This window comes from Rousettus aegyptiacus, unplaced genomic scaffold, assembly GCF_014176215.1.
Source record: "Rousettus aegyptiacus isolate mRouAeg1 unplaced genomic scaffold, mRouAeg1.p scaffold_m13_p_6, whole genome shotgun sequence".
NCBI lineage: Eukaryota > Metazoa > Chordata > Mammalia > Chiroptera > Pteropodidae > Rousettus > Rousettus aegyptiacus.
In genome coordinates, this window is record NW_023416309.1 from 21213413 (window position 1) to 21239803 (window position 26391).

The window sequence follows — 26391 nt, forward strand, 5'->3', positions numbered from 1 at the left end:
ACTTACTTCATATTGAAAGACATAAGAGATGGAAATAGATATTTCATGAAAATGGAAACAACCAAAAAGCTGGGGTAGCAACACTTTATGCTAGACAATAGATTTTAAAACAAATGCAATAACAAGAAACAAGGACCTAGTAATTCCATTTATGTGTATTTATCCGACGAAATCCAAAACACTAGCTTGAAAAGATGTAGGCATTTCTTATTAATTGCAGCATTATTTACAATAGCCAAGATACGGAAGCAACCTAAGTGTTCATCGATATAGACAATTGATAAAGAAGATGTGATACCCATATACAATGGAATATTACCTGGCCATTAAAAGGAATGGAACGTTACCATTTGCTACAACATGGATGGACCTAGACAGTATTATGCTAAGTGAAATAAGTCAGACAAAGATAAATACCATATGATTTCGCTTATATGTGTAATCTAAAAAAAACAAAATAAATGAACAAAATAGAAACAAACTCATAGATACAGAGTACATTTTGATGGTTGTCAGATATGAGGGGTGCTGAGGGGCTGGGTAAAAAGGGAAAAGGGATTAATATATACAAATTGGTAGTTACAAAATTGTCTTGAAAATGTAAAGTAAAGCATAGGGAATATAGTCACTAACGTAATAATTGTATGTAGTGTTAGACTGGGTGCTGGATTTATCAGGACTATCACTTCATAGGTTATATAGATGTCTGATCACTACATTGTACACCAAAAATTAATATAATGTATATCAACTATAATTGAAAAATAAAAAGTTATTTAAACAAGCCTATTGGAGTTAGTTTAAAATAGAGAATTGAAATATAAATGTTTTATGTCTGCACATATTTTTGCTCTTCCACTCTCCTCCACACACACACAGGAAAAGAGAAATGTTAAATTAAAAGATTAGTCCTTAAAGTAGTATTTATTATAGGAAAAAGGTATTAAAATTTACTATAAAATTTATAATTATGATTAGATAATTTTACTAAACAATTACTAGTATTTGGAAATAACCCCACATACGATAGTATTCTCTATTTCATCAATATTGTTTTGTGATTTCAGTAATATAAACTTTTATAGCCAGTTCTCATTTATTCATTTTTATCTTTTATTGCAAAATGAATTCCAACTCTGAATTTAAATGATTTTACATTAACCACAAAGTTGCAAGCATTTTGTAATAGTGTGTACGTTAACTTTTTTTCATAAAAAAACATCTTGGGTATTTGTACACATTAGAGATGAAAAAGTCTTATTCTTTTCGTTTTTGTCTTGCCTGTAGAGCCTTTCTCTAGTATATAATCTCAGAAGCTTTTTCTCAACCAGTTTTAAATGTTTTCCACCATTTTCAGAAATTTGAGAAATTTTTATAAGTTTTCAGAGTTTCCCAGTAGTATAATTTATGCCTGTAGTATAATATATGCCTTTTTTAAGGTTATTTTCTTATTGTCAGCCTAAGCTTCCTTTTACCACTAGAATAGTCATGTAATTTATGTATTTTCAGAGTATTATCTCATTTATAATTTATTTAAGAAAGCCTACATTGTACATGTTTATTTTGTATATCTATCATTAATCTTTTAGATTTTTTGATTTCCATATTCATGTTTTATAATTTTTAAAATTTTGTAAATCTTCGAATTTTTGCTTTGTGATCATGTTTTTGAATAAAGATTAACGTTATTACAGTGCCACAATTTTTAAATGTTTGTGATGTGTGATTTTATAGTCATATAATATCTTATTATAGGACTTATTATATCGAAAGCTGTGTTTAAAAATGGTTTTTAAACATTTAACCAGTAATCTACAAACTTTAATATCAGCTACAATAATATTTACTTTAGAATTAAGGAATGTATAGTCCTTTGGGGCTTTATTGCAATAGGATTCAACTTGTAAATAAATTTAAACTATAAATAAATATGCAAATACCATTTATCAAGTAGCACTGGTCATTGTACGTGAAAAGCAAGTCACTGCTCATTATCTTAATTTATAAGCCAAATTATTTTTGCCAATACTAAGAAAGAGAAAAGAAAGATTCTCAAAGGTTTTTACTATTCATCAGTCTTCTTTTGTTGTTGTAGTTAATATTTCTCACCATTAACTTTACATTTGTTTATTATTTATAACTTTAAATCATAAGTACTTTTTATCACGTGTTTAGCAAAATTGAGAAATTACCGTGATACAATGGTACTTTCTATATGCACTAACCGGCAGAGGTCTCCCAGAGGCTGTGCAACAAAAAGACCCACAGATTGTATTAAAATACTGAAATTACAGTTATTAAATCAGTTTAAAAATATATAGCAACAAATAAGGGGATTAAGAGAATGAGAAGACAGACCACAGACTGCTAAAAAGTATTTACAAAAGACATCTAATTAAAGACTCGTCCAAAATATACAAAGAACTCTTAAAACTCAACAATAAGAAAGCAACAAATGGGCAACAGACCTGAACAGACACCTCACCACAGATTTACAGATGGCAAATATGCATGTGAAAAGATGTTCAGCATCAGATGTCATTTTAGAATTGCAAATTTAAAAAAGGCGATACCACTACACACCTACTAGAATTGAAATGGAGCCATAATTCTTTCTGGGCCAAGTTCCCACAGTTTCTCCTTTCAAGAAACCAGACCAGAGTCCCTTTTCTTTATATTCACCTAAGTCAACTTTCTCAGACATAAATCAGGGTTATGGGGGCACTAGTTCCCCTATGGAATCGGATAACATATAGATGTATACCTTGAGTCGTTTTTACAGGAACCAGAATCCCCCCACACCCTGCCCACACACACACAAGACAGGAAACTGCTGACTCTCACTGAACAGTCACATAAACCCCAAACGAGATGGCGCTGGAGTATTGATGACCAGAAATCTTAAAGTATCTCTTTGTAACTTCAGCTCCAACCAGTCAGAAACCACAAGCTGATCACACATTAAAGAACCCCATTCCACTCTCACATTCACCCTTTAACCCATTTCCCATTTAGAAAAAAGTATAGCTCACTACCAGTGTTAATTTAATTTTACATAAACATGCTCTCTGAGTCTGAAGCAAATCTGACCGGTTTTCAATGTGAAAATAAAATACAAATACTGTTCTTGGAGTTGTTTCTAAACAGAATTTGTCTCTAATCCTAGTGTAACAGAAATGTATACATAAATCAGATTCATCAAATGAATCTTCAGCTAACAACTGAGAACAATGTTAACATCATGCATAGGAATGCTATGTTTTCTAGGATTTGACATTTTCAGTGATTGAGAATTACTGTATTTTGTAAATGGAAATACCACTACTAAAACCAGAATGCTGTAAATAGAATGATGTCATTTGTTTCCAAAGACTGTTGCTCTGCTAGAGTGATACAAAAATAATAATAAAAGCGAGCTATTTCATGGGAAACTTTAGGAGTAAGTTTAGGACTGTAATCCGTGAGCTATCTCGGGGGTCAACATTCCAGCCGCAAACGCTGCTGGCCAGTATTCTCGGGGTACATGGGAAGTGGGTTAAAACCAACTGTCCATAAGCAGACAGGGAATTTGGGCTTTTGAGAATAGCTTTTCTATTCTCCTTGTGTAATGCTAACAATAATGCCACCCTAATTTTCCACTACAATTCTCGGTATTCAGTGTTTGGCTCCGTTGTTGCCAGGTGGACTTTATGTTCAGTTCCAGAATGGAAACAGTCTAAAACACTAACAATACCAAATGCTGATGAGGATATGGAGCAACAGGAGCTCTCATTCATTGCTGTTGGGAATGCCCAACGGTACAGCCACTTTGGAACACAGTTTAGCAGTTCCTTACAAAACGGATTACACTCTTACTATACAATCCAGCAATCATGTTCACGTGAGTACTTATAGTAGCTTTATTGCAGCTATCAAAACTTGGAAGCAACCAAGATGCCTTTCAATAGGTGAATGGATAAATTAAACTGTGGTACATCCAGGCAATGGAATATTATTAAGCACCAGAAAGAATAAGCTATGAAGCCATGAAAAGACATAGAACCTTAAATGTATATTTTGCTAAATGAAAGAAGCCAATGTGAGAAGATCACATACTGCATGATTCCAACTATATGACATTCTGGAATAGACAAAACTGTGGAGACAGTAAAACAATGAGTGGTGAGGCACAGGAGAAGACTGAATAGCATAGCACACAAAATTTTTAGGGCAGTGAAACTGTTCTGCATGGTACTATAATAATGGTTACATGTCATACATTTGGCCAGATCCATAGAGTGTACACCAAGAGTGAATCCTAATGTAAACCTTGAACTTTGATAATGATGTGTAAGTGTAGGTTCATTGATAATATCAAATGTATCACTCTATTTCAGGACATTGATAGTGAGGGAAGTTGTAGATGCATGGGGAATAGAGGGTGTATGGAAACTCTGTTTTCCACTTAACTAAAATTGCTCTAAGAAATAGTCTATTAAAGTATAAATAGAAAAGGGTAAATATAGGAAATTGATTAACATACTCAGGATAGGGTGTAGTGGGATGAAAGGACCTTAATACTCACTGCCTTCCCTGCCACACTGCCTTCCCTGCTGAGAGCATAACTTATAACGACTGAAGATGGATGTGAGCCTGGGAACTCAGCCCAGGGAAGGGGCCTGGAATCCATACATGCTTACTTTTGCAGTAGTAAGTAAGCCTGGCCACAATTATAACTCACCAAAGACTTGCTAAGCAGCCATGCCTTTCATCTGTAACATTTTTGTCAGAGGACACATGAGGCCATAAGGGGTGTCACCAGTGAATGACCATGTTAGGAGTGACATATAGCTACCATTATATAGATGACATGATCTGAGCTTAATGAATAGATTTACTTGGTGTTTCCATGTATTCTCTATTTGCTTTTATTTTTTCTATGTCTAATAACTACACAGGATGCTTGTACTCTATACTAACCATATCATGAATTTCATTCGTCCCATTTGTTTTTCTTGTTATCTAGAAAAGAATTAGATATTATCCAAAAAGTATAACAAACATATATTTACAACTATTGTATACCTCCTACCCACAAATAATTTTTTTATGTACCAATGATTTTAGTCTCTAATACTCTTTTGATAAATATTGAAAACTATTCCTGTTCTTACATATGATTTAAAATTTCAAAACATAACTTTTCAAATCAAAGCCCTAACAGATTTGAAAGTGTCTCCGCAACTTCTCATATTGTAGCGTCCTGTATGGATAAATACCCTCTGCATGAATGCTTTCTCTCTGAGATGCTACTACTTTATAAGGTGGCTCATCCCATACAGGACAAGCTAAAATTGATACAGAGTTTTTCCTAACATTGAATCAAAATCTGGCTATATGTAACTTTCATATATTGGACTTAGTTTATTTTCTAGTCACTATTTCTTAAATCTGATAGAAGCAATCAATAAGCTCCTTTTCCAGGGGAAAAAATGCTTATATTCATACATTTTTACAAATAATTTCAAGAACTTTCCAGACTCCTTGAAGGGGTGTTTTTTGTTTGTTTGTTTGTTTGTTTGTTTAACCCAGATTGAGATCTTCTGCTCTAGAACAAGATATATCAAGTTTTTCCTATATATTATAGTGTCATAAAGACCTTAGGCTAAACATTTCCAGTTCCTCTAACCAGTCCTAACATGACTTGTTTATAGGCAGACCTTCACTATCCAGATCACCTACTTTTGTTTATATTCTAATATCTATGACTTTCTGAATGTGATGCCTTTAATTTTCATTTGATGTGATCTCAATATTATTGGGACTGGTACTTCACATATTTGGAACACTCTATAATAGCAGTTTTAGCATTCACACCACAGTACATTCTTGCCTCATACCAAGTTTCTGTTTAGCTTTATCTTTCCATCATCCAAAATCTCTAGGACAATATTTAACATATTGTGGATGTTCCAGTGAATATTTGAAGAATGAATAAAACTTCCTAATCCTTTTTGCATCTAAAGCTGCTGGGCAAGTTTTACCACATATTATAGTGATGTGTGCCTATGAGGGTGGGAGTGTGTGTTGCACCATACTTAAGTAGTGGCTTTTTGGAAACTGAGCTGAATATTTAACATTTACTCTTGTTAAATTTCATTGTACAAGAGCAGTTATTTCCTTTGTTATCTAGCGAGCTACCAGGGAAAACAAAATATTGATAATTATTACTTTCCTCTACATAATACCATCCACAATGGGTAAATGTTCCACAAATGTTTGCTAACTAAATGAACGATTGTTAGCTATGACCATGTACTTAGTAAAGTATGTACTTTGAGAGCTTGATTCACTACTAGTGAATGTTTTATACTTTATATTTCAGTGAGTAAGTTGACTATATTTTTCTGAAGATGAGCACCTTAAATTATAACTTTATGTATACTTTCTAGATGTCAAGGTAGGACACCTAAGCTTAGTTCTCCCTCTCCCCACCCTTCCCCTCTTCCCCAATACTCTCCTCCCCCCAATTGCCACAGTTGATCATACCTGATAGAAAAGTCCGTGGTGTGTAATTTTGGGCCTTCACATCCTTTGGTCACAATCTTGAACCAATTCATTCCGGGTTCACAGTTCATGTAACCTGGGAAATATTTGCTGCTTCACAGGCAGTTTTAATCAGCTTTGAAACTTTTTGTTGAATGATTAACCACACTTCTGGCTTTTCCTGTCTTCTCCTGAGGAACTTCCTCTTGTTTCTCCTATGACGAGTAGAAAGTAGGGAACAACATAATTGGAATCCTCATCTTTTTTAGGCATAAAGGGGAAACTGCCTTTGCCATTACATTGTTCACTATTTGCTCTATGTTCTCTTTCCATGTGATGTAGGGGAGCAGCATTTCCACTTTCTCTGCCTGCTGCTTTAACAAGGAAGCCAAGGCATTTTTAAATAGCTGTTTCTATGCATAATAGCAAAGAACTTATCTCTGCTAGCTGTAAGTTATTTGAATTTGAAAACATGGTGTGTGAAATCAATCTCTACATGGTTCAAATATCCCCACATTGAGAAAGAGCAGCTTTCTAATGTATGTTATTGATAAGCTATTTAAAGGTTCTGTGCTTCCTGAGAAACTAGGAGGCTGAGTTATCAAAGTGACAAGGAGACTGATCTGTCGAAAGAGTATTTTAAGACCCGGACTGGGCCACTGTGTTCTAAGATACAGTCACTCCAGGTCATGCATTCTCAACCAAGATTCATGGTTCCCAAAGCTGACGGAACCTCATACTTAACTTAGATATCACTTTAAAGCTGAGTATTCCTGGGCCTGTTCTCTTTTTTTATGTGATAGTCGGGTGCAGCCACAAGAGGAAACACAGGAGAGGCATGTGAAAACAATTTATTACACTCTTAGGTCTATGAGAAATAAAGTCACTGCATGCCACAAGGAAGCGGATTCAACCAGGCAGGTGGGGAACCAAGACTGCACAAGGACCTGTGGGCTGGTGCCTTTTGGGGGAGTCAGGTTGGAATACACAAGAAAGGGAGCAAGGGGATTTCATTGGTGCATTTTAATGTTACTGAGTCATGGTCAGGGGAGGGCAGAAAGGAGAACTTGTGGCAAGGGCCAACCTTCACCAGGTCATCTGAGCAGGCTGCTTACAGCCAGTTCGTGGGGATGTTAAGACAGCAGAAACTTTTTTTTTTTAATGAAGTTTTAAAAATATTTATAATACAGTGCCCTGGTCTTAAGAGGTTTTGATTCAGCAGTATATCTTCAGGTGTAAAGCTTAGAAATGTATATTCTTAGACAGTTTTCTCCAAATGATCTTGAAGACCCCTGAAACTGTGGTACAGAATTGAGTGCCACGTTTCTGGGGAGTTACAGCTTTTGTTAGACTCTGATAGTTCTTTGACCCCAAAAAGGTTAAGAATAAGATTCCTTACTAAAAAGCCACTGGTTCTCAAACTTTACAGTGCTTCAGAATTACCCAAGGACTTGTTAAAACAAAGATTGCTAGGCCCCACCCCCAGAATTTCTCACTCAAGTAGTCTGCAGTGAAGCCTCAGAATTTGCATTTTTAAGTTGTTCCTTGGTATTGCTGCTGCTGGACAGAGGGCTACCCTTTGAGAACCACTGTTCTAGAACTTGGCTAATACTACTTTGTGCCTTCAGCATCAAGCTCTAGAAGCAAACTATATACCTTTCAGGATTCTTCACCAATTAATATAGTAATATAATAAAAGTGTAACAAAGCTAAAACTAGTTTACCACTGTAAGAGAATGGTAAAGAAAACTCCTTTCTTGGCAAAGGAAATGGCAGTGGAAAGTACAGAGGCATTCTTAATTGACCCATTGATAAACCTGTTTTTTAAAGTTGCTTCTGTGTGTAACATTTGTTTGTATCAGAGTAGCATAGTTCCATGACTACTTTTAATAGTTTGATTTTTTTAATTTTTTACCTAGCTACAGTGTAACCTTTCAAGTAACAGTGTTCTCCAAGGCCAAGTAGACTACAACTCACAGTTATAGTTTAACCTAAATGTGACAGGAATCAAAAAAGATGATTGATTCTAAAGATCCCTGAAATTAGAAAAACTTGTTCTGTTTTATAAAGCTCCTAAAGCAGGTGGTCAAGTGGTCAATGCAGGAAAGCTTTTAGAACCCCAAAGCAAAAGCAACTGTTTCAAAAGCTGTAAAACACTAGTAAATCCACAGGAGTCCCAAAGAAGTTTGTTTGCCCAGACTGCTTACTAGCTGTGTGAAACTTTGAAGGGAACTAAGACCCTGGAAGCAATCCTTATTATCCATGAAGAGTCTAATTGTGAAACTTCTCTGTCTAAAGAGATAAACCTAAGTAAGGCTTCTGGGCATCAGTAATGGGCTTCAGCTTTTTCCTTTCCCAGTTAGCCTTGGGACTTTTGTTGCCTCATCCCTTTAAAGGGAGTTGTCCTAAGTGAAACAGGAACTGGCCTGAATTAAAGCCTAGAGCTTTAGAAGGGAAGGCCTTTGTTTAAAAGAAGTATATTAAAATTATGTTAGTCATGATTGACCTGAAATTAAATTGTGGGTATTCAGTTTCTCTGTACTTTTTTGCAATATAACTTTCAGTTGTCCTACGACATATTAGAAGGGAAGGAAGCTTTATTTTAAATGAATAATAATTCGTAATTGAAGTAAAACACTCTAGTGCCAAAGTCTTTAAGTAAAGTTCTTTCGCCTTTTGTAGTCTTTTTACTTGGCACAGCAGTACTTTGGTATTTCATGGCCATCAAAATGTTGGCATAAATTATCAGTACTTAAAGAAATATTTCTGAAACTTTGTTAACTTTGGTATTACTGTACCATATTTTGAATCTAAATACTACTTAGCATATGTGATTATTATCACCTAAAATATATTAATTTTTAAGATAACCAAAATAGCTACTGTATCATACTAATTGAAATTGTGAATCCTCCTTATTAGCTAAAAAATTCAGCTTCCTCGACTGTTGCTGACATCATCAGAGTTTTTGAGAAACAAGGAGGTAATGGGGAATTAATTGTAGCGCCTCATTGACTTGTGCTGCATAAGAAACAAATGCTTGCAAGATGGAAATGAACAAAACCAGTAAAGAAATAGGTATCCTATTCAACTTTTCAGTAGTACAAACAGTGAAAATATTAAGAAAAATTGGAAAGTACATTTATTTTATAATTAGTTTTAGAATAAAAAATGTCAGGAAACGTAAGGATATATACTTTGTTCTCTAAGGATTGTATGCTTGAGAGGACACAAGACTATAAGACATTTTATTTTAGCTTAATTTTGAATTTCTTCTGAGATTTTGTGATTATTAGCATTTTAACACATGCTTTTCATTTATGATTGAGTTGATTTGATTTTGTAATATTTCTTATTCTCAAATTACACTTGCTTTTTCATCAAAAAAGAGAAAGAATCTGTGGATTATAGAAATTCGTGCCACAGAAGTCTCCCATGTAGTTTTATTTCTGCCAAGTGGAAGAAGCCTTGGTTAACTTTATTATGAAATGGGAGATGTTGTTTTACCTTTAATTCTGCCACCTTATGTGAATAACATGAACATTCAGCAGTACTCTTTTTATGCTTTCATATGTGGAAAAGTAGTAGGATTGTTTATGAAAAGTTTGTTTTAATCTTGCTTATTTTCACTTTGCTCTTAAACATTAAATAGGTTAAAGAAGACAGTAGTATAGTCTTAGATTTGGAAAGAATCTTTAATATTTTATAAACCACCCCTTGCCAAAAAATGGAATCCTTCAATCGTAAACTTGTCAAGTTTTCATCCAGATTCTTCAAAATTACTTCTAGTTATTGCAGGCTGAAAGCTCACTGCTTCATAAGTAAATCTGCTTTGGTTTGGTAGTGTTTAATTATTAGAAGTTCTGTTCATTCTTTGTGCTGAGCTAGAATTGGCCTTTCTGGAAATTTTACTTAAAAGGTTCTTCCTTTCCAAATTTCCTAACTCTTTAAATAATAGTACATAATTATTGTTTGTCCTTATTCTCTTTTCCAGGTAAGACATTCTCCATTTCGTAAAATGATCCCAGTAATCCATGATTTTTAAATGTCTTTGACACACCATAGTTAGTAATTGCTTCTCTTATATTCGGATGTCATAAATTGAACAAGATATTCAGAGACGGTGTAACAATGCAAAATCTCAAGGGTCTGTCACCTACCTTGGTCTGGGTACTTCGCGTCAAAATTTGACACACCCTTTTTAAAATATATAATTCGTATTAGTTTACTATATTGAAATCCTCCAAGGTTCTTTCAAATGAATTTCTAGGAAGCTAGCTTTCCCTCTGATGCTACTTAGATATTTAATTTTTTGAACCTAAAAATAGGTTTTTCATTATTAATTTTTGAGGATTAATCCATATTCTAGCTTTTCTTGATCATTTTCAAATCTAGGTCTTAATTATATTTTTTGTGAGATATACTTTTGAATCATTCTGTCATTTGTTAATTTGTGAATAAAAATTGCCTTCAAGTCATAGTATGCAAGAACAAAGATGAAGAGATAGTATGATATAGGTTAAAAATACTACTATTATTCACTTCTCTTTAACCAGCTACAAATGGATCAAGAACTGTCATTCAGCCCATATTTCATTGACATACCTATTGCAAGTTGTCGTAATACAAGTAATTTTTATTTTTATTAAAAGACAAATTACCCTCAACAAATATATTTGGTTCTTAGTAATTACTGTTTTTTGTTTGTTTTTTCCATGATTCTAATTATCCATCTTGGAGTTTTTGTTGGAATTCTAGTTTAGTACCATGTAATTTGTTTCAAAATTGCCCCTTTCTTCCTTTACAAATATTAATAGATGCCTATCTCTAATATCTTATTAATGCCAAGCATTTTTTCAAAGTAATGGCTCACAGTTTACATTTATCAATTTAATAATTTAATACTCTAATATATAACTTGTTTGAGTCCATCTAAACTTGGATTAATTTTTAGTTGTTTAATTTTTAGTTGTTATTTTTCGTAATAGAAAAAAGTGAAAAAGACCTTAAATGTTTAGCACTAAGAAAATGTATAATAAAAAAATGTCCGTTTACTCAAGTATTTATTTGGTAGCTGTTTGAAATTGTGATAGAGTAATAACATGAAAAGAGTAAAATGAGCAATTATAAATTGGGTGTATCTCGAAATTTGGTAACAACTATACTTGTGAGAAAAGACAAAGTGCAATTACATAGGTAAGTGGTTGAGTTCAAAGTTAAAACTATGGGATCCTTTTCAGCCATTTGCTTTCCAAATCATCTCTAATATAATGATGTTATTTATAAGGAAAAGTAATTTTATTAAAACAAAAAGGATCCTCTACCTATTCTTTATGGTTTAGTTTATTTTTAATCTTTATACTTTCCATATTAAAAGTATTTTTTTCTTGACAGAACAGTAACAAAAAGAATTAAACTGAACTTTCCTTTTCTTTTAGCTATTAGTGTTTTACCATCTTCCTAAGTATTCTTTTTCTGAACGTAGCTTTAAAAACTCTTTTATATTGAGTTGTTTTCTTAATCCTGCTTATTTCTTCTTTCTGAAAGGTGATATGTCAGTAAAGCATATTAAAATTATATAAATTTACTATGTTCAGTCTCTTTTCCTTCATGGTATTTGATTTTGCATTTTCTTATGAACTGGTTTCATTTTCCTCTATTTTAAGTTCAAAGTTTAAAGTTTTATTCAACAGATGCAAAACAACTCATGCCAATAAGCATGAAAACAATACAGTTCCTTCACACTATATTATAGTGTAAAAGTCATTCAGCTATAAATTAGGAAATCCAGGTTCTAGTACTAGAGCTTCTATAAACAAGTTTTTGACAAGTAAAGTCACAATCTTTCTGAGCGTCCTTTTCGTCCTCTATAAAAATGAGACTATTAATCTCTAAAATTCCATTTCCATTTTTAATAGCCTATTTTTCTTTTATTCAATTTTCTCCTTTTTTCCCCTCCTCTGATTTGACAGTCCATCATTATCTTACACTAAATTCCCATGTTTATATTATGCTATCTTGAGTCTTTTTAAACTATCCATTGATGACTGTTAATTCATAATCCATTTTCACACTATTGTAGTAATTGGAGCATTGAAATATGTTGTAGTGTTTGTTAGAGCTAGTTCCCTATTTTTTCCTTCTTTCTTTCCCTCTTTCCTTCCTTCCTTGAATATTCTTGATTATATTTGCTTTTCCATAAAATTGATTTGTCTAGTTCCAAAATCTTACTGGAATTTTTTAAAAGGCATATAAAGTTATGGAATAATTTATAGAAAAATTACATATTTATTATTGATAGAGGTTTAAAGGAAAGCTATTAAGTATTCAGAATCTATATATGGGCAAAGGAAAGAAAGTAAAAATCAAGTATGATCACTGTACTAATGAGTTTCAAGGTAACTACTTCAGAAGTAGTGACAGTATTTCTAGTGATTTTAAAAGAAGTGTAAACTTAATAAAGGCTAATCATTTAATTCTACTGATATTTGGCTTCGTGTGGTCCTAGTAACAGCATAAAATACAGGTTAGAAGAAGGTGAAATTTAGGGCCTAAAAGTTTTGAACTATTAATTTATTTATGGAAAGAAAAGCTGATTATATTAATGGCTCAAACCTGCAAAGTTGTAGTGAAAGAAAAGTAAGTGAAACCTCATTATACTGGGAAGAAAGAGGACTAACCAGGGGGATTTAGAAAGAGAAGTCACAGAACTATTCAAGAGTAAGAATATGTGCCTTATTAGTATACAGAAAGTCTAGAATGAAAAAAAAGAATAATTCAGCCATATGCATATTGAAAAATATAGAGACTATTTGTGTAGAGTGTTTTTAGTATTCTCAACAGGGATTTTTTTTTTTTTTAAGCCTAATATGTCATTAAACTCAATGACATGACATCAGCAAAATTAAAAAAATGGACACATTCTGTTACACTCCTGATGACTGGGGCAGTTACCCAGGATACAGTAAAGAAAGGAAAAGGAACACTAATTCTCCAGTTATTGAATACTTAATAGAGTTGTAAATTTTTATTTCTATGATTTTTCTATTAATGTTCTTTTCCTTCTAAAAGTCTGCAGAATGTGTAGAGATTTGGTTGTCTTTTCCTCATCATTGGCTCCCCAGAACCAAGCACAGTGCTTTGCACATAAATGACATCCTGTACATAGTAGTCAAATATATATGCTGCATTTTAGGGAGAAAAGGTTTAAAAAATCAGTAAGCTTAGGTTCATGTCGTGGAAATCTTTGTACAGTTCAGTCTATGAAAGTATGAAACCGCTTGTGCCTGTATCTTTATGGATTCCTTAATGTGAAAAAGTTAATTCTTTGGATATTATCAGGAGTTCCACATTTGATTATATATTTTCATTGATTTCTAGGACAATAGAACATATCGAAAATTATTTTCCTGAATCTAGTTAGTCTTTCTATAAGGCCATGTCTAGTTGAAATTCTCTTAACTACTATTGTTCATCTTCCTTTCCTACCCTTATGTCTAAAAATATATATATATATACAGTGCTAGGCTGTTGAACTTCGAGGTTTTGTTTTGTTTTTTGTTTTTGTTTTGTTTTTGTAAAGTCTGTATATTTGGAGAAATCCTCTTGTTTGTTTAGGCTTCTATATCTATAAAAATTAGGGATTTCTTTCATGGCCTAAGATAAATGAAACCAAAATGCCCATTTATTTTAACTCTTAATTGTGTGTTTAAGGTTCTTGTATTATTGGAAGGAACAGATTTACTTCAGATAGTCATATAGTGTTGCCTTCCTATTTAGCCTCTGTTTGCTTTCTCACCTCTGTTGATTTATTAAGCTTGTAACCTAGAAACCAGCTAAAAAGGAAGGAAGTCAGAGATGTGTATTTCTGGGCAGTAACTAGAGTAGTTTCCTCTTCCTCTAGCCTGGTTTAGCTGCCAGAAAAGACCTCCTGCCCCCTTCCCCCAACCATAAAAAAGAAAAGAAAAGAAAAATTAACAGTAGCTCTTCAACTTCCTTCCTTAATCTATTAAGGAAGGTATATATAAGCCATAAGAACAATCAGTTTGGTGGACTGAAATGCTGCTCTCCTCAAATTGGTGCTTTTCATTGTCTGAAAGGTGGTATCTGCTATCCCTAATGAGTTGTAAGGAACAGGAGAGAATTAAGAAGATGTAAAAGCTGAGCAACTGAATGCTTGCTACCAAGTGGGTTCTCTCTTTGTTAGTTCGCTATTTTTGTTTGTGTTAGAAATTTGCTGGAGTACAAGGACAAATTCACATTTATATATTTATAAAAATATATCATACTCAATTTAAATGTTAAAAAGATATTTATGGTTTTCAAGTAGTTGCACCTCCGTACACCATCATTAATGTGAAGAACTGAATATATGGTATTTATAGTAATGGAGAATCATCTCATTTTAACTCAATCATAATGAAATTAAAATGAATAGTTTTTCAGTATTGATGTTTATTTTGATTTTATAAAAATTATTGCATTCTATGTCACTGGAACTGTATAAATATTGTGGCAATTAGATGGTTAGCTAAGTGTAATTCTGTGTGCTTTTTGATTCTGTAAGGGACTGATGATACTTGAGGAACAAAAACAGCTGGTTTTAAGTTTATATCATATTGTCAAACCTGAATTTATGTGAGATTATAAGATGAGTCCCGTGAAATATTAAACTCATTCTCTAATGTACAATAAATTGTAGAAAGGTACTATGAAATGTATTTAAAATCTGATAGTTTATAATATAATAACCTGCCTCAGATACTTGATATTTCTTTGTTTGGGGCTCAGAATAAAGCTACTATATTTATTCAGTTGGTTTTTTTGGCAATTTATATGACATTATAAACTTTTATTTTCACAAATGTTTTATAGTCATGTCTTAAATGGTTTAATTATGAATGACTTGTTGGGTTGTTGTGTATGATTTTATATTTACTTGACTCATTATTTAAAAAATACTTTGTTCTGAAGTTCTGTAATTTAGCCCTATTAGTCTTCTAAAATTATATATTGCTAACATTCTTAGGATAATCATTACCCATATCTTTCATTTTTAAAACAAAACAAAAAAGGAATTGATTGAGATATTTGTTAGTGCAAGTCCATTATACTAAATTCAAAATATTTTCTTTTAAATAGTTAATCTGATACTTCTTTGAAATGAAACTGATACATGTGGAATAGATATAAAGATGCAGGGTGTTGGCTGGTGGCTGCAGGTTTTTTTATTAACATGATTTGATGAATTGGTTGTATATGTGGTATAAAAAATTCAATGTGAAGCTTTGGATTTATTGAAATTGAGATATCTACATTGAGCTAAATTTATAATAAAAGACCATTCACATACATTGTTTAAAAGATAGATGAATGTTTTCTTGCACTTGCAGGTATGACAATCTTTTTTCATGTTCAGTGTGTATTGTACATATAGCACACATCTCAATTCAGATTAATCACATTTTAGGTGCTCAGTAGCCATGCGTGGCTAGTGGTTACCACACTGGACAATGTAACTCCAGTTTAAAAGAAGTTAAGAGCACATATTAATTAACACATCAGAAAAATATATTTTATCCTTTTAAATTATTGGCTTTTATAACTGCGAATGATGTTGTTTTTATAAAGAATAAAAATGTTTCAGGAGTATTTTTTAAAGTCTGCTAGAAATAATATTACCACTTTGCTTTTTTCTTTCGAGTAAAGTGCCTCTGAGATTGTTGGTTATGTCATTTGATTTCACTTAGACTGTTGCTCACAAAAATGTCTTAAATTTTTTTTCCTGAGGTTGTTTATATCAGTATATTTTTAAGGAGAAATGATAATACTGAATGTAAATACTTTACTTGAAAACACACCGAAAGTATTTTTGATAGTTTAAAGTTATGCTTCATTTTTGCCAACTTGAGATATATTTATATATTATTTGTTTTCCATACTTTCTCACCTTGGTACATCTGGAAAGCAAAAACTTTGTATTTGAATTTGCTTTATGAAGGAGACAGTAAACTTGAGCTCTCAGTCTCGCCACTAGTCTGTCTTTGTCTGTTGTTAAAATTATGAGCCAGTCTCTATGGCCGCAGCCAAATGAGTAATCACCAGTAATGTGACTCGTGCTGGAAGTGACTCCATCAGCACCTGTGACGGGGATTAGTTACAGTTTACAGAGCACCGCCTCTTCCCTTCTCAGTGTGCCCTAAGCCAAGTAGTCGTTCTCATTTGGGTGTCTGCACTGTTGGAAGCTACTGCAGTGTGTTTCCACACAGAGTACAGTGGGAAAGGCTTTCTCCAGCTGATGGATGGCTGTTCTCTCTATTTGGAGTATCTTACTGGTTATGTAAGCGACCTCGGGAGAAATGATCCTGACCCAGATCGGAGGATGCAGTAGTGCTTCAGCTGCAGGATTTCTTAGTCGTTAACACCACACTGCTGATGACAAAGAGCGAGTTGTAATCCTCATCACTGCCAGGGTTGAGCCGGAGCAGACAGAAAATCGTCATTTGCTCATCGGAGACTTGTTAGGTTACAGCCTCAGCTTCGTTCTGTGGTCTTGGCTTTTCTTCCGATACAATGACGACGCTGCAAGTGATCTCAAAAATGCTTGGTTTGAGAGCCATTTGCTTGTGATTTTTTTGAAGACTAAAATAGTATTTAGGTTAGATAAAAAATAGTGCTCAAGAACAAAATGGAAATGTCAGCTATACTTCTTGACCTTTAAAGCCCGATCGTGGATTTCTGAGATTTAAAGATACTTTAAAATTCTCAAGAACAAAGTACGGTTTGTATTTTTCTGCTTCCTTTTTCTTTTGTCTTAATTTACATTTGGTTTTGCTTCTCAGTCTTAAGAATTAAGGTCACTGCCTTTTATAGATCTAGTCTTAGTGTTCTTAGTTTTAAGAATTTTTAACAATTTTGTTTAGAAAGAGGTTTATTGTGTGGTAATTTCATAACACTAACAAATAAATTTAAAAGCCAGAGTTTGTTTAAAGTATTACAGTAGGACTGTTTCAGATTAGGGTTTTTAGAATATAATGTTTTAAGTGAGTGAGGTATTTGTTTTCTGAGGTTTTTTTGTGTGGTGTATTCCCATCCCCACCCCCAACTTGTTTTCTAACAGTATCGTGTTTTTCAATAGACCTGCTTGGGTGGGAATTTGGACTTTGTTCTTTCAAGTCACTCCAGTCCTTTTGGGGGGAGGGAAGGGTAGACTAAACCTTGACTTCAAAAATGTTGCATAGATTGTTTTCTGCTTCAGTATTTTCGTTTGTGAGATTTATATCAGATTTTTGTAATTTATGAGCCTGATTTTTTTTTTCTGGGAAAAGAAATTGTTAAATGTTAACCAGAGATTGTTAGAAACTCACACTGTAGACATAAACTTCATGAATTTTCAGCTTAATGGTGAGCTTTAACATGGTTTGTTTGAGCAGCTGAGTTATGTTTGAGAGCTGTAGCTGATTTATTTTAAAAATGTTTTTCTGAGGAGGGCTCATCTGTTCGCCTCTTCCTCATGTGAATGGAATGTGGTGCAGCATGGAGCCCCAAACAGGATACAGTTGTTCTAAGCATTCTTCCTATAGCGTGGTAGGCCCTACTAGAAATGCAGGCTCTCAGCTAAGTTGCTTATTTCATCTTTAAATTATTTTTAAAGTATGGCTAACAGACAAAAGAAACTCAAAGCACTCTTAATTCATTAATAAAATTGAAAAGGTGTTATTTCAACTTTAAATATTGAATTTTAAATTAATAGTTTTCATTTGGATTTTCAGAGGCGGTTTTCAGCATTGGAATAATAGTCTTTGTGATTAGGGCCATATTCTACTGTGACTTTCAGATTGGTAGCTCCTTGCTTCCCCTCAGGCTGTGGAAGTTCCTCATAGAATGGTATATCTTTAGAGTCTTGAATTACTTAGTTATGCATGAGTTCTAGTTTCTTTACATTCCAGTGCACCCAGGCCTATGAAATATTTACAGATACATCTTAAAAGCTGTAGGATCCATTTGCTTTTATCTAAATATTTGTTTTGTTTTGAAGCTAATAATGTTTTTGAAATGTGCCTGACGGATACAAAAATTAATAACTTACATCTTTGATTTGCCACTTAAAAAAGATCAGTATTTTAACCACTTAATTTTATATATTGGCTTTAATTTTTTCATAAAGTAGGAATAGTCACATTTTCAGGGTTGCTCATTTACTATGTATTGAAGTATTTCTTTAACTATATATTTAAAAATATCAGCCCTTAGTGGAACATATTTGTAGTTTGAGTATAATTGTACATTTAAAATTTGCAAGTTGTGGCCCTATTTGCTATTTAAGAAGTATGGCATACTTTTGACCTCCATTTGTACGTGATTGTAAGTATTCATGTATCAGAAATAGAACATTATAAAACTAGTCTTTTAACATTTCTGGTGGCTAAATTCTACCAATGACTTTCAATTAGGTATCTTAAAATAAGAAATTCTTTTTTATTTTAGCCTAGAAACTAAACTTTTTTCCTTAACTCAGTAATTTAAGTTATAAGTTGGCGAATTGAAATTACCCTTAGAACCTGACGTGCCTTAAAAAACAGTTCTGTAAGATTCTCTTTACAAGAATGTTTTTCATATTATAAAATGACTAGGTCTCATAGGAAATGCAAACCACCTGTATTATTTGCGTAAGAAAGAAGCACTCAGATGGAGAAGTTTACTTTTTTAAAAAAAATCCTACTTAATTGAATTGTATCTTTAGTTATTTAAATGATACCTTTTGTGGACTTTTTTGTTAACCTTCAGGAGTTGACCTGACATGATACTCTTTGAAAAGAAATAGAGCATTTAATAAAGTTCAAGGATTAAAAGTTCTCCAGAAGGTGCCAGTGTTTTTTAGTTGACTAAAAACTAAACAAAGATATAAATACGAAAATGTTACATATTTCATGTCAATCGATCACATACTGGTAGACATTTTAGAGTCCAAATAAAGTAAATCCTCTTGGATTACAAACTTTAGTCATTTCTTAGGTGAAATTATGAATCAGATTTTATGAAATTATAATTTTAGGAATTTAGTCTTGGTAAATGAAAGTGCTGGCAACAGTAGCAGGAGTAGCTATATAATGGGGAAGCATCTGTTTTAAAAATGTAATTTCTAATCCTCCCTCCTCCTCTCAAATTCTTCTGATACTTAGTAGTACAGTTAATGTAAAAGTTAGCCCTAGGACATGGGAGGGAAGATCTTAATGGCGATTTGATTTTCTGATCATAAATACTGAAAGTAAGTAGGAATATAAGAATTTTTTTCATGTTTTAATTTGGGATAGAGGATATTACTGATTTATAAGTTCATGGTGTGGATAGCGTAGAAATAAGGCATGCTTAAAATGCTTATTCTTTTATGTTTTCAATTTTATATATTTGTTATAGACTCCTCAGTGAACGAATTGAAAACTTTATAAGGACTTTCATAAATATAGAAATTAACTCCTTAAGAGTCACTCTGAACTAAAGATCTTGAGAAGTTTTTCCTCAAAGTGTTTATTATGATTAGCAAGATGTTAGATTTAAGACATAATAAGAAAAGGGGAAAACACAATGGCTTTTGGATTTCCTGGGGATTTTTACTGTCTGTGCCAAAAGCTTTGGTTTACATCCAAACGGTCACACAAGTTCCTTGTAGCAAGAAAGATTTCTCCATGTGATACAAGTAATTTAGAAACTGAGTTGATTGTTAATGCTATTTTCCAAAATTAGATTTTTTAATAGCAAACCCACTGTTTTTTTAAGATGGTGGGATTTAGTTTTAATTTTTAAGTTTTATAACAGTACCATAGATGTGAGACACTTGGTTTATAGTCAGGCTTTTTGAAAGTGAGTGTGTTAGTCATTTTAAAAATGCATGCATAATACCATTATTTCCTTCCTCTTCCTGTCCTGCCTGCCTGCTCCTTCCCCCACTTCAGGGTATGAATAAAATCCTTTAAGTAAAATTAAAGACGTGTCTTTAAAATAATCAAATGAACACGAATTTAAACACTCCCCCTCACTTTTTTTTTTTTTTTAAGTAGTAAAGATCTGGAAGGACAATACTGCTAGGTGGGTTTTCTGTAAAATTCTTAATTTTTCTCTTCTTTTCCTGTTCCCCTCCCCCTGCCGCTCTTACTGAAGCAGCTGGATTTTTATTTGTGCTTGGGGCAGGGACAGGGGCGGGGGTGGGTTGTACACGGGGTGGAGTTAAAAGACCAGATGCATCCTGATCATTTAAAATCCTTGATGTGAATGAGCTAGAAAAAACTATACATGTAAATTGTAACTTCTCTGTTTTATAAAGAATAATATTTATATTTTTTTATATAAGAGTTTACTTTTTCAGAAGCAATTTCTCCTTTTTGAATCTTGGCAGAAAATTTTATACACATGTATACTTGATTGTATTTTTTTAAACAAACAACTGACATATTGGAATTTTTTTATCCTTTATCAATATATTTCATTCCTTTTTAATAAATAGAGAACATATTATATGGATAAAAGCATTACCCTAAGTTATAATATGAAAACTAATATTAAACGGTATCCTAAACTCATGATAATGACAGTAATACATTGTATTTTTACATTCCCTTCACGTTTTGAGGATAAAATCCAGAAAATAACCATTAAAAATTTTTTTTCTCTCTCTTACCAGACTTTCAAACCCCTGGTTGAAAAAAGTATACCCACTTCAATCACTGCGATAGAATTCCTTGTAGATAAACAACTGGATTTTTTAACTGAAGATAGTGCCTTTCAGCCCTACCAGGTAAGAAATTTTAGGTTGTTCTTAAAAGTTAACTATTCATTGAATTTTACTGATATTCAGATATTCCTTTAAATAACTTGATCCCGGCTAACATATAGACGTTCTAGGAACCCAGTGCAGTCAATAAATTTTGATTATAGGGTAAATGATTCACTTATTCAACCATTCTATATTGGTGAGCATTACTATGAGTCAAGCATTCTGTCATTAGGAATACATAAGAAGCAAAATAAAGCCCCTGCCATTCAAAATGATGTTGATTTTTACAAAATAACTGGTTAGATATTAGTATAAATTACCTTTATCTTCAGCTCTAAAGGTTAAGAATTGGGTGAATTAATGTAATGAGAGTAGTGTTTACTATATTCATACATATCAGTTTAGCATAATCATAATTCACTTTCTTTTTAAGTGAGCACATTCATTTAGATTGTCATTAATTGAATCGTTCAGTTTCTAAGTGTTAGTTCCTAGTTCTTGAAATGAAAATACAAACATACTTAATTGGAAAAACATTTTCTAGTAGGCTTCTAGATTTAAATAATGTGAAGAAACTCATATAAAAAGTAGCTAAATTTTTAAATCTGTATATTTTATAGGTTTCTTTTTACTTAACTGCTTTAAAAAATATAGTAATTGCATTGAAAAAAAGGATGAGTGAACTAATTTGACTTTTTTTTTAATGGATCGCCAGTACTCCTGATTCATTTCAGAATAGTTACTGTTTTTCAAAAATAAAATGTGGAGCATCGTATCTATGGAAAGAACGGGAGCTTGAGTTAATTAGTAGTGATTCGTTGTGTATGGAGTTATAATACTTAGGGAATTAGTTATTTGCCTCTTCTGTTAGATCCACTAAAATGAGATAGTTCCCTCACTTAGATGTCACTTCCTTCCTATTTTGAAGTCTAATAGATGTGCTTTTGGCTTTTCACATTATTTTTCTTATTTCATTAAATTGCCTCATTTTTGTAGTGTTAGCTTTTTCTCTTTGTTTGTAGCCAAAAAAAATTTATAGCAAGTCCCAGTTAATAGTGGAGATATTAGAGCTTTTCCCTTGGGTATTCTTTTGTTTTGTTTTGAATTGTGAGTGTCACTTAGCTTACTATATGCCTTACTATAATTTGTTTCATTTCTAACAGTCTTTTAGTGAGAATTAGGCTAGATGAATCTAGGTAAAAACCAAAGAAACTTTCCAATTCTTAACGTTTTAAATCTGTAGTTGCAGATTAGCAAGCACTGAGGAAGTTTCAGCTTGGATTTGATTAAAAGAAGTGAAATCATCATGTAGAAATTACTTTTAAAAATATGCCCTTTTGCCAGGTGGCCTAATATTCTATAGCATGTTTGTTAAAATTATAATGATTGAAAGAATGTGCTAAAATTTTATAGGTTTCTTTTTTTAATTCTTAAACTTTTAGATTCTGATGTCATTTTATTAAATATAAATGCACAAGAGCTGAAGTCTTATCTGATTTAGTGAATTGTGTGATTATCTTTGTTAGTAAGCTATTTATATTGCTCTGCTAGTATAGGTAAATCGACCTCTGACCTACAAGGATACTATATCTTCCAGAGGTAAAGTGACTCACTTGACATTTTGTGTTTCACAGATAACATAAATTCGCAGTTACAAGAAATCAGAAGGAATTACACTAAGATTACTTGATTTCGGACCCGACAAAACTTTAGAATTTCTTATGAATTTTAGAAGTAATAGACTGTTCACAAACAGAGCTTTTTGTGTGTGTTTTAATTTTTATATTTAGTTTTATTCAAATCTGATTTTAAAATATATGTGAAAGATAGGCTCCTGGAACATTCTAGGTAAAAGAGACAATTTTAGAGTTCATGTAATTAGAGTAGCTTTATCCCAGAATGCTTTTCTCTAACCAGTTGTCCAAACAGTACATTAAATTCCTTGGCATCTTAAACATGGCAGCTGTTCCTGGCATAGATCTTGTAAATAGTCCCTTGACTTATCTTAACCTTAGGGTAACCCTATACAAGTCAGGGGTTTGGGGAAAAAATGAACAAGTTTTTTAAATAGTCCCTGTTTTATCCTCACTTCTTTAAATTTAATGAGGCAATTTCGTTTGAATCTGGGTGTTAATTATCCTTTTTAGACTTCTTAAGTAAGATGGGAAAATGCCTTCTTTGGAAATGGCTGTTGTGTATAGGTTGATGACTACACATAAATTTTGTTTTAAAGATCCTCACAAATGATCTTTGCTACAAATCTAATTAAATGTTTTTGTAGTGGGAATTCCCATCTATCATCTTCTTGAGTTCTCAGCATTTTATTCTGTAGTAGTATATGCTTCCTTTAGTTTTTTTCTACTTGCACAGCCCTATTTTTAATATATCAAAATAACGTATTATAAGGTAACGGTTAGGAAACAGATGACCCAGGATTAATGCAGATCTTTTAACTTTTAGGACAGTGGTTTGAATCCTACATTTATATCTCTGAATGATTTCAATGCATTGACTACCAGATGGCATATATTAAGTTAGTTGACCTAGTCAGTTTTTTAGGTGACATTTAGTTGGGGGATTGTGGTGCAACCATCATAGATTGTAGCTTTCAATATTTTGGAACAAAAGTTGAATGAACAGAGGAATTAAATCAACATGTTATAGACAATATAATAGATGCATATTAATTAGGTAACTAAAGCAGCATGTCATGGGATTGTTATTTCTATTTTTTCCTTGCTTATGCACACAAATGAGTTTCTGCTTCCTCCTTTTAGATTTCCTGATGTTAGCCTGGCTGTAGTTAACTTTCTTTGAAGTAAAGGGGGAGGGGAAAAAAGAGAAGAGGTAGGAGGGAACTCTGCAGATTCTACTTTAGCTGGCTGGGAAGAAGAAGGAAAAAACAAATAACTGATTTTTATAGTTTTAGGGGTGTTTTGTTGCTTGAGTTATGATTTGTTTTAGTGTTGTTACTTTTGGAGGGTGATTACAGAAGTTAAAAAATGTTTACATTAAAATTTGAAGTTTTGATCTAATTTATATAAAAACAGTTTGATAATTAAACGAATATTTAACTTTTAACATGATTTTGAAATTTTGTCAAGCATTTTGTATGCTGGGCATGAACACCTGCAGTTTTCAGGTTGGTTGCTTCATAATGATTTAGAAGAAATTATTTTTTATCTGAAAATTGGATATGACTAGTCAATTCATCTGGCTTACTCTACCTTATTAGTCCAGTATTTTTCAGGGGTCACAATCCTCTTTGCTTTTACAGATAATTAAGGAATAATACAAAGGATACTAGTTTAAAACCACTAGAGATTTGAAGCAGAATGTGCTTGTTCAAAATTAAAGTTTGTTTATCTTATTTATTCTAAAAATTCATTGTAGTGAGACATTTTTTCTAGAATAAAATAGAATCGTCCCAGACCTCTGTTTGAAGTTCTGGATCATAAAAAAACTGTTAAAAGTTTAGAAATAAGACTATTAAGAATACAGTGTTTATCATCATAGAATATAGACATTGAACTACTTTACTGAATACTAGGTAAAATACTGTGGTGCTGTGAATTGCTGGTTAAAGGAAAAGAAATGGGTGGAGCAAACTGGAGTGTTTTGTTAGTACCTGAACTAAAAGATTTGAACAGAGTAGAGTCACATTATTTAGTTAATTGTCGCGTCTGGACTGTGTCGGATATGTATATCTATCATTTTTGTAGCCCTTCAGTGAGACAGTTCTTTTTCCAATTAGAGTCCATTTCGATCCACAATTTTTCCATCGTTGATTGTATAAATTTTTTGGCTGTGGTCGCAGAATCCCCCTAAGATTGTTCCTGCTCAACACATCTGGTTTATTAAAATAGCTCAATTGATTACCTAGGATAAGTTACTAGTAGTTTAGTGGAATGGAGTGTAACAGAGACATGTATTTTTTTCTTCTGAATTTTTGTTATTGTCCTATGGAGTTTGGAATTGCTTTACAACCAAAATGAGATAATGAGAAGGAGGTGAAATTTTGTCAGTCACGTGGCCAGTTAACTGTGGTTGGTTGGTTGGTTGTTACCAGCCAAGTATTATATTTGTTGAATTAAATATTTGACATAAGTGAACCGTGGACAAAAGTTTTAAAATCTTGTTTGTAGTAATTTGATTTATAAGCAGATTTATTCCCCAAGGTACTATGATGATATTGGTAATAGTTTACAGAAGAAAATACACAGAATTTAATGTTAGTATAGAAAAGACTTTCTTTTTCTTTACTCTTATTCAGTTTATATAGTAACAGATACATCACTTTTAGTGCATTTTTAAACTAATGTTTCTATAGAGGAAATGGGAATTTGGCCTGGTTCATAATTTATTAACATAGTTACATAACTATTTCTGTCCCAGAATTCTTCTCAGATTTGTTTTCTTGCTGGTATCAAATTATTGTTTTCCCATTAATTTTACTAAAAGGAAATAAATTGACTTCCTGAAACTGCCCAGCAAACTGTTGCTGTTTGTTTTTTTTTTTTAAGATAAAAGTTAGGGTTTTTTTTGTTTTGTTGTGTTGTGTTTTTGTCTTTCATTAATGATTAAAATTAATATTAAGAGAGCTGTTTTACAGAAATTTATACGAAACACTGGATACACATCTCCTATTAGGAAGTGGGAGTAGAATACATCTGCACCCCCCAAAATACAATTTTGTGATAGGAAAAACAGTCCCAGAGCAGAGAAGGGGCTTAGGCCTCTTAGTGTTCCACTGACTGTTGACTCACTTGATTTTCCCCCAGAAAGGAGACTTTAAATGGAAATCTTATGCTTAGACTCTACTTCCCTTTGACTTACTCTTAAAAATTTTTAATGTCTGGCCTTGGAAACATCCCAACTGACTTCATTCATTTAACAGTTATTTAAATTCTGTGGTTTCCCCATTCACATCATCCTGCTAGGTACTTAATGGTTTTTAAAAGTAAATAAAAGCATAAGTCATAGTCCTTTTTTTTTTTTCAAAGGAGTTTCTAATCCATGACACAAACTAGCATATATAAGAAAAATAATTTCTTTGAAATATCTTGATTTAAAGAGTCAAAAAATGCATAGTAAAG

At 32.6% G+C, this 26391-nt stretch overlaps 1 protein-coding gene across 9 annotated transcripts in view; it reads left to right on the plus strand.

The window, feature by feature from the left end:
• The window catches only part of JMJD1C (jumonji domain containing 1C), a 291466-nt gene that overhangs the window by 194584 nt on the left and 70491 nt on the right, over positions 1 to 26391 (plus strand). For 7 of the 9 annotated variants that reach the window (XM_016159168.2, XM_016159167.2, XM_016159163.2 and 4 more), the window contains one exon: positions 21203 to 21316. Coding sequence is in view for 1 of the 9 variants with exons in the window: in XM_016159163.2 (XP_016014649.2) it covers positions 21203 to 21316 (114 nt within the window). In the remaining 8 variants the exon portion in view is untranslated. Of the gene's footprint in view, positions 1 to 16465; positions 17301 to 21202; positions 21317 to 26391 lie in introns of those variants that run through there. The other 2 variants (XM_016159169.2, XM_036223857.1) reach the window with 1 other exon arrangement.